At 54.2% G+C, this 13,202-nt stretch overlaps 2 protein-coding genes across 3 annotated transcripts in view; one reads left to right on the forward strand and one right to left on the reverse strand.

Moving 5' to 3' along the window:
* Positions 1–267: 267 nt before the first annotated feature.
* CD63 (CD63 molecule) lies at positions 268–3,429 on the reverse strand. 2 transcript variants are annotated; one of them, XM_019669134.1, is made up of 8 exons: positions 3,345–3,429; positions 2,701–2,777; positions 1,656–1,844; positions 1,388–1,462; positions 1,191–1,286; positions 941–1,081; positions 625–708; positions 268–439 (listed from the first exon to the last, which is right to left on the reverse strand). In XM_019669134.1, the coding sequence occupies exons 2-8, from the start codon at positions 2,764–2,766 to the stop codon at positions 374–376; spliced, it is 717 nt and encodes a 238-aa protein (XP_019524679.1). In that variant the 5' UTR covers positions 2,767–2,777; positions 3,345–3,429; the 3' UTR covers positions 268–373. The 2 variants fall into 2 exon arrangements, with proteins under 2 accessions (XP_019524679.1, XP_019524680.1); XM_019669135.1 differs by lacking the exon at positions 3,345–3,429 and adding an exon at positions 3,159–3,331.
* Positions 3,430–10,474: 7,045 nt separating this feature from the next.
* Positions 10,475–13,202, forward strand: part of GDF11 (growth differentiation factor 11) — a 12,523-nt gene continuing 9,795 nt past the window's right edge. The window contains exons 1-2 of the mRNA XM_019668998.1: positions 10,475–10,590; positions 12,464–12,528. Coding sequence (XP_019524543.1) covers positions 10,475–10,590; positions 12,464–12,528 — 181 coding nt within the window. The remainder of the gene's footprint in view (positions 10,591–12,463; positions 12,529–13,202) is intronic.

A 13,202-nucleotide genomic window follows, 5' to 3' on the forward strand; every position in this document is an offset into this window, starting at 1 on the left:
ATCTTTTTGACTTTTAAAGATGGCGTCATGAATGTTGCAGCACTGAGCCTGACAGCACATGACTAGGCAACAGGGAGGGCAGTGGGCCACAGCCTCTACCCAATCCCTGCTTTCACTGCCAGCCCAACCAACGCCTTCAGCAAAATCCCCTCTTGCCAACACCCCCCAAAACAGGTCTGCCTGTCCCAGAGGTGCAAACAGAACAAGGTCCCAGACGACAGGAACATGGAGGAGGAGAGGGAAGGGATAAAGCATCACTCTTTAAGATAAACTGAGACTGTCTTTTCAGTCTGAAAAAATAATCAGTTTTATTGAAAAATGTGGAGTATACTACCCCACTCTCCTAAATGAAGAGCTGAAGAGATCAGACCCCCTACATCACTTCATAGCCACTTTGGATACTTTTCACAAGGCAGCAGGCCAAGACAATTCCCAGGACCTAGAAGGAAAGATAGAGAGGGGGATGGAGAGGAATCAGAAGGGGAAGGTACCCCCGACCCACCCAAGAGACCCTAAATATACCCAGGGCTCCCCTCCCCAGACCGCATCCCCTGCTTAGCACCCTCCTGCCCACTGCTCCTACTTCCCAGATGCCCTGGAGTGAATCCCAAGGGCACTTCTCACCTCCACAAAGGCAATGCCCAGGGCTGCTGCAGCGATCACCAGCACCTTGCTCCTCAGCCAGAACCCAATCTTCTCCACACAGCCCTGAAGGGTAGCAGGCACAAAAGGCAAGAACACCATCAGAAACTTCTCACCCACCTCCTCTGATCCATCTGTCTCCCCCACCCCTAGCATTCCCATATCCTCTCCCCATCTGTGATCCCCAGTTTCCCAGAGCCCCAACCCTTCCTACCTCCATTCCTGGTTCCTGTAACCTCTTAAAATATTTCCCAAGTTTCCCAAGTCCCCTGCTACCTCATCTCAGCCTCCTCCCTACCTCGGTATGGATGTCTTTCACATTGAAATTAATCCCACAGCCCTGGGTGACATTGACGCAGCAGGAGTCAGGGACCCGGCCTTTGGGATCCAGAGGAATGGCCTCCCAGTCTGTGTAGTTAGCTGCCCCACAGCAATTGAACTGGGAGAAAGGAGAGATTTGGGGGAGGTTGTTAAGTGAACCTCCACCTTCAATATGGAGATAAGAATCTTCTTCTCCCATTACCCCTGCTCCCAGCAACCCCACTCACGCCTTTCTGCATCCCGTCCAGGATCAAAGCCGTATGGTTCTGTTTTGGGTAATCCTTCATCTTCTGCTGGAAATCCTTATCAAATTCTGACATCACCTGGGAGTAGAGAGGAGCACTGTTGAGGTCAGAATTCAGGGAACCTGAGTGCCAGCGTAGCCAGGCCTCTGAGACAAGGCCCTCCCTTATTCCCTGCTTACCTTGTCTCTAAACACATAGCCAGCAATGGCTGCAGCCACCTCCACCAGCACAATAAGAGACAGGAAAATGACAAACTGCAGGAGCAAAGGACGGGAGTCAGGTTTGGAGTCTAGGTAAGAGGGGCCAGCTGTGGCCCAGCCAATCTCAAGGACACTCACACAGATTTTCCTCACCTACCCACCTCACTTCACCCACCCTCGTGAGCCCCCCACAGAAGTGACTTTCCAGAAGTCCCAAGCACCCACACTGGCCACACACCCTACTCACCGTGACCATAAGACAGTAGTTCTCCTTGCAGGCCCCACAGCAGCCCACAATGGCCACCAGGAAGAGGAAGGCACCCACTGCGATGATGACCACCGGCAACACGGAGCCAGCAGTGGCCCCCTGGCTGATGGTCTGACTCCAGACGACCTGGGCCCCTATACCCACAGCGATCAGTCCTATTGCACAAGCCTGCGAGAATGGCAGGTCAGGGTTAGCCCAGACCCACACCCATCAACCCTCGGGCGCATCCAGGACACAGACTTAACCCCATCCTGGAAAGACAGATTCTCACCCCCCACCCCCAGCCCCAGGAAGCTTTTGACTGTCGGGGAGGGGGATGACCCATCCTTGCCCAGTTTGATCACATGCAAAAAGAGAAGTTCCCAGAAAGCCTGACCCCAGGGCACGTATTCCTAACCACAAGCAGAGCTTCCTGTGGGCCTCATGGGCTCCCAGAAGAACTGACCTCTCACCATCTTCCAGGCCCAACCCATCCCCATCAGCTATGACTAGGGTTCCTCCAGCCAGTGAGGCCAGGGAGAAGGGAACAAGAGTCCCAGGACAAATGGTAGCCTCTCAGGGCAGAGCAAATTGAGGTGGGCAGAGCCTTTCCCCACCCCCAAGCAGCTGGGCGGGGTGAAGAGGAATGACTGAATGAAGAGGAATGAGGAGGTGGATAGCAAGAAAGGAGGAAGGAGGGTAGGGAGGGCAGAGTAGCCCTGTGGCCTGGAGATACTATCAGCGGTTGGCTGGTTGCCCCACTGCCCCTATCACAAGTGATTGGGCCACCAGACAGGAAGGGCCAGGAGGGGTTGAAGTGAGGGTGCTGCGCACTCCGGCTGACCATTTTCATCCAAATCAGCTTCTGAGGTCCCAGAAGGCTGGAGGAGGGGGTGGCCGAGCTGTTTTCAGCCGTTCCCCGGGGTTTCCTTCTACATCTGGTCTCCAGCTGCCTTCATTCTTGGTCCCTCAGCCCTCAGCACTCGGAAGCCAAGTCTTCCCGCACCCTGCCAGCACGCCCCCATCGTCCCCACTCCCCACTCACGCAAAAGGCCAGCAGAAAAACGTAGTGCAAGAACTTGACACATTTCATTCTTCCTTCCACCGCCATGGCTGACGGGTCTGGAGCAGAGGGGAGGGCAAGGGGATTAGAACGCGCCGAGGGGGCCCTCGGTTTCCGGGCTCCCTGCCGGCCCTCGAGGCCTTCCCTACTCGGCCCCCATTGCCGGCCCCGCCCACCCGGAAACCCGCGGTCAGATCCACGTCTCCCAGCCCCCTCTTCTCCCCGGCCCGTAAGGGGTGGGGGCGACCGCCGAGCAGCACGGACCCACCCGTCGCCCCCGCAGCCCGGGACAGCTTCGAGGGCGCGGGCAGGGGCGGGAGTCCGACGCCCACCCTCAGCCGCCAGCCCCAAGCGTTAAGCACCCCCTCCTCTCCAGACCAGTCCCGAAAACGGTCCTCAGCCCAAGCCCGACCGCCGGTCACTTTCCCCTGCGCTCTAACCTCCCCAAAAAATTGGTGCGGCCGGCACCCCGCCCCACTCGGGCCTCTGGAACTTTTCAAAGTTGCGAGGGCTTCGGAGCTGCCCGGAGCGCCGCACGTCTTCGGAGGCCCGGGCGAGCCTGGAGGAGGGGGCTGCCGGCGACCCGACGACGACGACGACGCAGCGGACCTGGCCCTACGCCTCACCTGGGCTCCTCGAGGCTGTGCGCTCCTCTCCCGCCGCTGGTCAGGGGCTCTCTAGCTGCGCCCCCCGGCTCCGACCCCGCCCGCCGCGCGGCCCCGCCCAGGCTTCCAGCCCCCTCCCCCGCCGAGTGGCCGCAGGCCTCGCTCATGTGACGCGGGAACAGCTGCGGCCTGAGTCACCTGGCCGCGGAGGGGAGGGCCGAGCCCCCGGCTGGGTTAGGGCCACGTGGCCCCAACCCGGAGACAGCGCCCACCCTGGCCGAGGCAGAGTACTAGGAGCAGGACCTCTGGGGTGCCTGGGGCTCTTCTGGCGCCTCCAGCCCTGTGCCAACTAGGGCAGAAGAGTGGGACGGAGCGCTGCCCGGTCCTCTCCGGTTCAGGGAAGCGGAGGAGACGTGTGAGAGCCAAAGCAGGGATGAGTGCCCGGGCCGGGCGGCGGAGCTGAGGCAAGGTGACAAGACGGTCAGCCAGAGACCTCCAAGTCCTCCACCAGAGCCCCCTCCCTCGGGCTCCATCTCTATTCAAGCCCCACTCCATCTCCGACAGCAGAGGGTGCTGTTGGCTCCCTGGGATCGGATGGGGCCAGAAAAAACACACAAAGTCCCCAGCCGCATACCCTGGGAGTCCCCCAACATTCTAGAGTGGGTGTTTCTGTCCCCCTCTGTTAAGTCTCTTCGCCATTTTCTAGGGCTTCTGAGTAGTGGGCTGAGAAGGGGAGGAAACCCTTCTCCAGGCCATCCCATCCGGTCAATTATGATCCATGAGTCAGGTCCCTCCCTCTGTGCGAGGACTGACAAGCTCTGTGCTCCCACCACTCTTTGATCACCCTGTCATGGTGGAGGCTTGGGGATGGACACTAAAAGAGGCATGGCATATACCCCTTGGATTTCCCCACCCCATCCTAGCAGACAGCCCTTCTCATCCCAGAAGGCAAAGCCAGGTGAGGGCTGGAAGGGGAGCTGGGAGGCTCAAGCTGCCTCCCTCCCTCCTGTGCCGTGGTGGTCCCCAGAAGTTGCTGTGTGAATAGGCCAAGGACAGAACCAGCCAGCACATTTCCTCCCCCCCAGCCTGGGCCCCACCCCTTAGGTTCCTACAATCCTGCCTCAGGAGCCACTTCCTGAGTCTCAGTGTGCGTACACAAAGAAGGAAAGAAACTGTAAGAGTAAAAGGAAGGAGACCTGGGCTATGCTGAGCACCAGCTTCCAGGATCACAACCTTCCAGGAAGTCACACCAAGCCCATTCTGGACCTTGCTCCCCACAGTTATTACAGCAGGCAGTCTGTGGAGGAGGAGCGAAGATGCCGAAAAAAGGAGTATTCAAAGGTTTCTTTATTGTACTGCCTCTAGATGCCAGGCATGTGGTAGGCACAGGGCAGGGAGCAGCCAGGCCGGGAAGACAGTGGCCCTACCCTCTGCCAGCATGCACAACCGGATCCACACTCTGAACAGACACAGAAATCTCTGGTGGCAGCTGGGTGAACTGAGAAAGAGGAACAGGTGGTACCTCAGCCCAGGGAGGAAAAAGAAAAAGAAGGGATTTCACAGAGGTGGGTGGTGCTCTCTGAGGTGACTTTAGAGAATAAAGGGGCAAGCTCTGGATTCCAGGAACAAGGAAAGGGGGCCAAGTGGAAAAAAGGAGTAGTTTTAAAGTAGTTTTCAAGTGCATGGCTGGATGGGGGTGAGTGGCTCAAAAGGCTCAAGGAGGATGTGGTAAAAGATAGATGGAGGGAAGGTGGTCTGCAGTCAAGATTAAGAAACTTTAGACACATAACAACCAAGTATAATGCTTGGTCTTTGATTCAATCAAACCAACTAAAAGATATTTTGGGAACAACTGGTGAAATTTGAATATGAACTGAGAATTAGACATGAGAAAATATTTTTGTTAGCTATGATGATGGTATGAATTTATCAGAAAATTACTCTATTTTTTAAGATTCATACTAAAATGTTAAAGGGAGAAATACATCTTATTTGTTTTGGAGTACTTCACAAAACACTAGATGAAAACCCAAAGAAGACGGTTTAGGAGACAGGACTGTTGGGAACGTAGAAGGCTATATTAGGTATGTTCTAAAGGCAATGGGGAGTGTTGGGAAGTTTCGAGAGGGTGAACTATCTTGGATTGGGCCTACTTTGAAATGAGTAGGAGTGGGTGTCAGGTGGCCTGGAAAATAGCTGGGACATCAAAGAGCTAGTGAAGGCTGGAACCACTGAAATGAGAGAAGTCTGAGCGGCATTTCAGAGACAAATCAAAGGACTGGGTGACTGCTTACCTGTGGGAGGGGAAGAGGAAGTGGGAAGAATCCCAGATGACTCGCCCCTCCCCACACAGCAAAGTCAGGCTACCCCAGCTCCACCACACCTCCACCCAGGGCCAGCAGGAAGGCATGGTGGCCACAGGTGTCCCAAGTGAAGGTGGTGCCATCTGAGAGCATATAGGCATCGACCCGACCCAATACAATGCACAGCAGCATGCAGCCACTGCCCGAGGCCTCCTAAAGCCCACATCCATACAGGGAGCCCAGACACCTTCTCCCCTCCACTCAGCAGGGCCCCTGGGTCCCACTAGGAGAGGGCTAGCTCAGAGGTGAGAAGCAGGTGCCCCGGTAGGAGAGGCCCAGGGGAACTCAGAACTGCCACCTGCAGAGACAGGAACGTGGAAAAGAAGTAAGACATGGAGGAGCAAAGGAGGAAAAAGAAAGAAAGAGAAGGGTTGAGGAAAGTTGGGAGACAGGTGAGGAGGTAGAGGAGAAAAGAAAGGAGGGTGGAAGAGGGGAAAGGTTGGGGGTTATGAGAGGGGAAAATAGACCTGAGGAAGAGGAGTGGGAAGAAAGAAGAAGTGACAGGGATAGGAGAAAGGAAACGAAGGATGTATCAGCATCGAGGCCATCTCACTGGGGTGGGTAGCAAGGGTGGTGACTGGAACTTAATGTCAAAAAGTTGGGTCTGAATTGGAGATCTGAAATTTAAATCCGGAGTCCTGTTTTAGATATGAGGGAGCATGGGTGCCTGATGGGTAGCTCCCAGATGGCAAGGTTAAATCAAAACCTGTGGTTCTGTGGGTCCTGCTGGTAGAAAAGGCTCAGGGATCACCCCAACCTGGGCACCCCAGACAGTCAGTGATAGACCCCGATGAGCACCAGGACTGAGCACAACCCCGAGAAGATACCCTGCACTGGCTCTGTGGGGACAGCAGCACTGAGGTACTTGGTTGGTGGATCACTGTAATGGCCAGCTCTGATTGCTCCAGCGGTGTGGGCAAGACTAGGTCACCGCACCATGGTATCCAAGAGAACATCATCATTGCCTAAATCACCTTAACATCCTAGCTTCAAAGAAAGTAAGACTTGAAAAAAATGAAGCCAGGGCCGGGCGAGTGGCTCAGCTGGTTAAGAGCTCGCTTGGGAGCGCCAGCTCTGAGCAGCAGGGCTGCAGTTCGGATCCCACATTGAGGGCCAGTGACACTGCCCTCTACAGCCAAGATGATGAACAACAGCTCGACCTGGAACTGGGCTGCTGTGAGTCACCAGCGACAGTTTAGGCTGCAGCAGGGCTGCAGTGGGCTGCGGTGAACTACGTAGTGGCTGGCAGCCAGCGTGAGTGGCCGGCAGCTGGTATAAGCTGCCGGGAGCCGCTGTGAGCAGCCGTCCAGAGGCCGGTGACCGATTGCCTCACCCGGGAAGAGCGCAAGAATACCAACATGGGCCAGTGAAGCGACGTCCTCCACAACTAGACTGAAGAACAAAAACAGCAATTTGTCTACCTGTCTGTTCCCCTCCCCCAATTCCCCAATAAAATCTTTAAAAAAAAAAAAATGAATCCACTCACTCAGGGGCAACCTGCAGGTAAGAACCAGGGTCTTGACACACAAACCCCAGTGCTGGCTACACCATACCCGCCACCAGCAAAAGGCACCCTGAGGTACACCTGAAACTAACAATAAAAAAATTAAAAAAAAAAAAAGGCACCCTGAGGTCAGACGCCCTAGTGCGAGACAGGTTCTGCTCCCCATGCACACACGTGTAAGTGGGGTAACTTTGCTAAACTTTCACCGTTCCTGAACCTCAGCTTTCTCCCAGGCAGGCAGGCAGGAGGAAAGCTACTCCCTTCCTCACTTCACAGTGCGGTTTTAAAGATCACAGAAGAAATGATGGGGATCAGTTTTGTTAACTTAAGAATAATAAAGGCTTCCTCATACCCTGTTTTTAAAATGACTTTGATTTGAGAAATACCTGGATTCCACCCCACTTAAGGTGGCCAAGAAAAGGGTTTAGAGGAACAATCCAGCCTCCTTTGGCCCCTCCTCCCCACCTTGGCCTGAGAGTCCCAGTTCAAGGCCCAAGGCTGAGCTCCTATTCCAGCCCCACCCCACCCGGCCCCCCACTGCCAGGCTCCATCCTCAGAACTCCACCTCCCTGCTTGCCCTGTTCCTTTCCCTACTCCTTGGGCCTCCAGCCGTTGACTTCTGGCCATTCTTTTCCCCACCCTTGCCTGGCTCCTGTCCCAGCCAGTGTCACTAATTACCAGTGGGGACCATCCAGATACCCAGCTGGTGAGTGGGCAGGGCGGGCAGCTCCAGCCTCTAGCCTCTTAGAGTACTGCCTGGGCCAGAAGCTTGGCTGCTGTGTGGCTGTGGTCTAGGAGTGGTTGGCGAATGCAATGGTCTCCACTGAGAGCCACAGATCCGCACAACTAAGGTTTCTCCTGAGAGAAGAACATGGGAGAAATGAGAGAGGCAATGCTGGAGCAGGGTGGTTACCTCAGGTTTCTGTTCCTTGGGACTAAGAGGCCAAAAGGCTTAGGCAGGGGCTGAGGAAGAATTCATTCACTTGTTCGTTCATTCATTCATCCATCCATCCATTTACTGAAAGCCTGAACGCGCCAGATACCAGGACTATACGGAGATGAGTAAGCCACGGCCCTGCCTTTGAGGTGATTACAACCTGTAGGCACAGACAATAAAATGCAGTGTGGTGAGGGCTATGACAAAGAGAAGCCCTGGAGGCTGGGGGCCACCTAGCACAGGCTGGTGGGGGATGGTGCAGCAGGGCATTGCAGGCTTTGGGGGCATTCACTCAAGCTCTTCTCAGCTGGTTGGACTCCTCCCCATGAATGCGATCTTCCAGCTCAGGGAACTAGGGGTGAGGAGATGAGGCAGGGTTTGAATGGGTGGGGGTCACTAGCACCCCCAGGCAGAGCCCAGACAAGATTGTCCTGCCCTCACATTTCTAATTTCTGGCTCCCATTCCCATTCCCAGACCCCAGCCAGATATTCTGGTTGTACACACACCATTGTTACACACATACACACACACACACCTCATTTGACAACAAACTTGACCTTCACTGCCCTGTGCTCTCTCCTGGAGATTGGATTCCCTCTGAACATTTCTGCCTCCAGTTCCCCTCTGCTATCCATCAGCTCCCCTCACCTGGCAGCCCAGGTCATGCTTTGTTACCTGTGGGGTTAGTACATCTGACAGCATTTTGAAGTCCCTGGAGAAGCAGACATTGCACTCAGAACCCTCCTTTTCTTGACCAGCCGCTGGAATAATGGTGCCTCCTGCCAACATAGCTGGGCAATGGGGCCAGCTTTGGCCAGCTGCTCCCAGCAGCATCCCAGCAGGGGCCTAGAGAGGGAGTAAATAGGTGAGAAAGACAGGTAGAGGTGGGGAGGCCTGCGGAAATGGAGAGTGAAGGTGAGAAAGAGTTGGAGGGCTGGGCCTGAGTGATGGGGTGGGAGGTGTCTTTCGGGAGACCAGAGGCAAAGGAAGCTGTGACTCCAAACAATTCTCAGAGTTCCCCATTTGTATCCCACCTCCACACCCTCTCTCCCAAACACAAACTCTGGCTCTCTCCTCCAAACCCCCAACTTCTCTTAGAAGGCCTTGGGGTTAAAGAAGTTAAACAGGGCGGATCCAGGCAGGATAATTACAGGGTTTAGAACTTGGTGTGGGAGAGGATGGTAATTACACAGTGAGGTCCTCTGGGGGAGAGGGGGTGTTAGGGTTTGTGGGCAGAGACCTAGGAGGGGTCCATTCCACCAACAGGCCACCTCCAGCCCAGAATAGCCTCCCCACACCACATTCCCAGAGGCTCACGCTGGCAGGGGGAGCAAGCCTTGTGGGGAAGGCCCCCTCCCCTCAGCTGCTTCTCAGTGACCCAGCCCATCCCCTCCTGCCCTACCTGGGAATGAGTCTGCTGACCCGAAAAATGGGGACTTCAGGAGGAAAAAGCGAGAAGAGATAGAAGTAGGGATCCTGAGTTACTCCCCACTGAGCCCAGCTCTGATGATCAAGGCAGTTTGGGTGTGGGGGGTGACCTGGGTGGTAGGGGTGCAGGATAGCAGCAGTTCCTTCTCCTTACAGTGATTCCCAGCTGTGCCGTGAGCTCTGGGAGTGGCTCGGGCATCTCTGGCCTGAACCCTGGTGACTGGCTCCCAGGACCTGCAGTTCCTCTTCCTGAGGATGTAGCGGACCCTCTACCGGAGGCTACACAAGCCCCTCTTTCCTCCAGCAGCTCCTGAAACTTCATCCCCTCCCGCTGAAACCCTCCTGCTTCTCTTCCCGGCAGCTCACACCCTTCAAACCTCAATGCCTCGCCTAGGCGCCGACCCACATTTGCTGTGAATCAGTCAGGACCTTGAAGAAGGCGGGCCTGAAGGTTGCTTGGGTAACACTGGGAGAGGGGCACCCCTGGCAAGAAGTTGCCCCGGGAGACCAGGACAGTTGGTGGGGCCCCAAATGCTGGTTAGCTTGTATGGGGATGAGGAAAGATCTAAATGCCCCGATCTCTCCCAACTCCTTTTTCGTTAAGCCAGCAGGGCGCCCACCTCGGGACTGGGTCTAGGGCAGCTGGAAGCCTGAAGCTCCTGAAAGAGACCTCCCAGGGGTTAGGTCCTGCAACTCAGGGAAACCCAACAGTGCCAAGCCCGGGGCAAGTGAAGGGAAGAGGCGAGGTCTAGGGAAGTTGGAAGAGAAGAACAAGGCTTAATGCATTATGATATAGAACGTCTTGTACTAGAAAGCTGAAGTGAAAATATATGAAGTATGAAAAACAAAAAGAAAACAACAACAAAAGTGGTTTTAGTCCCACCGCCAAAAAGCTAAAATTTCAGATTCTACCACCAGATGGCAGTCTTGCCTACTCGTTGGATTAAGTTGCTCCGAAGGGAGCAGGAGGCGGACATCCTTTCTGTCTTCGAAGTCGTGCCTGACTCTTACTTTCTGGTGTTTGACAGATACCCGTAACTCCTCATAGTCATAAATACAGTTTTCTCTCCCCAACCCACCTCTGACCAGATCCAGTCAGCAGGGTTCATTCATTCTTTATTCAAAGCAGCTAAGGAATACTTTGGTGAAAAAAGTTCCTACTCTCTTGGGTCTCACGCACAGCGTGTGAGGGTGATAAATTAGAATAACAGTAATGACTAATTCATTCATTTAGAATTGTGTGTCAGGCAGTTCATCCTCATAACCTTATAGAATAGGTACAATATTGTTAACCCCCATCTTACAGATGAGGAACCTGAGGCACAGAGCCAAGTTCACACAGAAGAGGGGACAGCAGGGGCTTGAAACCAGCCTCGTTCTAGTCTAGAAGCTATGTGAGTCACCTCCATACCCCACAGAATGGTGCAGATAGAGCTAGAAAGAGCATCTACTGTAGACTTGGGAGTCAGGAAGGAACTCATGGAAAACATACCTAAAATTTCATTTACACCACCTCTGCTGTCAAGCAGTTTGCAACTTTGCTGAGACAAGGACATCAAATAAACATTGTGGAGAACAGGACATGCCCGAGTATGTGGTAAAGGCAATCACTGCTCTGGGAGATCAGAAAGGAAAGAAAAAGAACCATGAGGAAGAAGGAGCCCATGAAGGCCACTATTGGTTGATTGCTATGTAATCCTCACAACCAGTTTAGGGTAAGCAGTGTGATCCTCATTTTATAGATGTTGAGACGTCCATGGCTTGGCCCAAAACGAAGACAGGAACTAGCTTTCTATTCTCTTGCGGTCTTAGCGCCTATCCTCCATAGAAATGGATCATCTTTTCACAGCTCCCCAGTATGGTTCTAATTCCTATCCAACCTTCCTCCCTCACACCTGGTCCCTGTTTCTTCCCTCATTCCATTCCAGCTGCCCGACCCAACTCTGTCCTTACACCTAGTGCTTCATCAAGCTAACTTTAAGACACTGTTTGGGCTGTAATCCAGGGAGGAAACCAATGTCCCTCTATTCTGCCTGAGAAGGCTAATAATGTTCTTCCACTGATTCAATAAACATTGTGTGTGCCAGTAAATGAGCAAGATCTTGTCCCCTCACACATTTTCAATCTATTAGTTATTTGTCTCTTGACCTCCAGGGCTTTAGACTCAAGAAATAAGCCTGGAGAAACTGAGGTCTGGGAAGAGGTTTCCAGAACCAGAAGTTAAGTACTTTAGGAGCATTTTAATACCTTGGCATTCTTGTCCTCTGCCCTCTGGCTGTACCCAGTGTCACACCTGAAGACTAGGGCTGGTCCCATATCTGGGTTTCTCCCCTTGCAAATTGCTGTCTCCAACTCGGGCATCTGAGGACAGACCTCTCTCTCATCCACACCCCTAAAACTACTAGACCATTCTCATCCTTCTAACACCCTGCAGATCCAAAAGTACAGCTAGAAATCCAGAGATCCAGACTGCTCTGCAAGTACAGTGGTCTTCGCCCCTGCCTCCTCCCATGCCTCCCCCAGTGGACCCAAGTTCCTGCCTTTTCCAGCCTGCTGATTATTTTATCCCTTTCAAGCCTCAATTTCAAGCTCACAAACTCTTTTCAGCTCTGTCTTCTTCTTGTCTCAGGGCTTCCCAACCACCTCTCAACCTTCGCAGATTGTCCCTGACCTCTTCCACGCCTCATCTCTCTGGCTACCTGCCATGTCCAATCCCATCTCGCTCTCCCTGGTCCCCCTGAAGAACCCAGCCCGGGGCTCTCCTCCATGGCTTCTAGAAACATCTTCTTAGGCTACCTCTGGTAGCTAGGGCCCTCCTGGACTCAAATTCTCCACCTCCTCCCCTTGGGCTCTTCGTGCTCCCCCTAAGGCTGACTCCTGTCACTGTGCTGTCTCTCTTTCCCTCAGGAGTCAGTCTTCCCATCTCTGCCTTCAAATGATCCTCTGTGTCGGCCTCCTCAGGGGCTCCCTGGGTATCTCTCTTAGTCTATGCTCCTCTCCCTTCTTCCCCTCTCTCTTTCCCAAGGTTCTGGTCTCCGTCCCATCAGTCCCTCTGCCCCTGCTCCCATCTCTCTGCACACCTGACCTCTCGTGGTCTGGCTTTGTAGACCTCCATCTCTCATCCGGTCTAGCCATACTTCTCGCCTCCCGCTAGTCTCTCTCCCCTAATCTTTATCTCTGGCTCTCCCCTCTGTAAGTCCCCCACTAGTTGTGCCTGTCTCTTTCCTTCTCTGTCTCTGTCTCTCTAGCTAAGTCTCTCCTCCTGTGTCTTCCCCCACCCCCATTCTCCCTTATCTTACCCCCCTTTGTCTCTCCTTTTCCTCCTGCTCTTCCTATCTCTGTGTCTCTGATCTGTCTCTTCCCTCTTTCTCTCTCTGTCTCTCCCTTGGTCTCTCTGACACTTTCTCTCTCGCTCTCTCCCCCCACCTTTCCCCCACCCCAATATCTCTGTCTCTCCATCTCTCTCTGGGCCCTCGCTCCCTCCCTCTCTCTCTTTTCCTCGGCTCTCTCCGGCTCCCTCTCTCGCCTCGGATGACAGCGCTGCCTCTTTTGTTGGCTCCGCAGCCAATCGCGGCCGCTGACGACACGGGGGCCGGGGCTATAAAGGGCCTGGCCCGGGCTCGGGCCCCCCCAGCCGCCCGCCCCG

This window comes from Hipposideros armiger, unplaced genomic scaffold (assembly GCF_001890085.2).
Source record: "Hipposideros armiger isolate ML-2016 unplaced genomic scaffold, ASM189008v1 scaffold_548, whole genome shotgun sequence".
In the NCBI taxonomy this organism is placed as follows: Eukaryota; Metazoa; Chordata; class Mammalia; order Chiroptera; family Hipposideridae; genus Hipposideros; species Hipposideros armiger.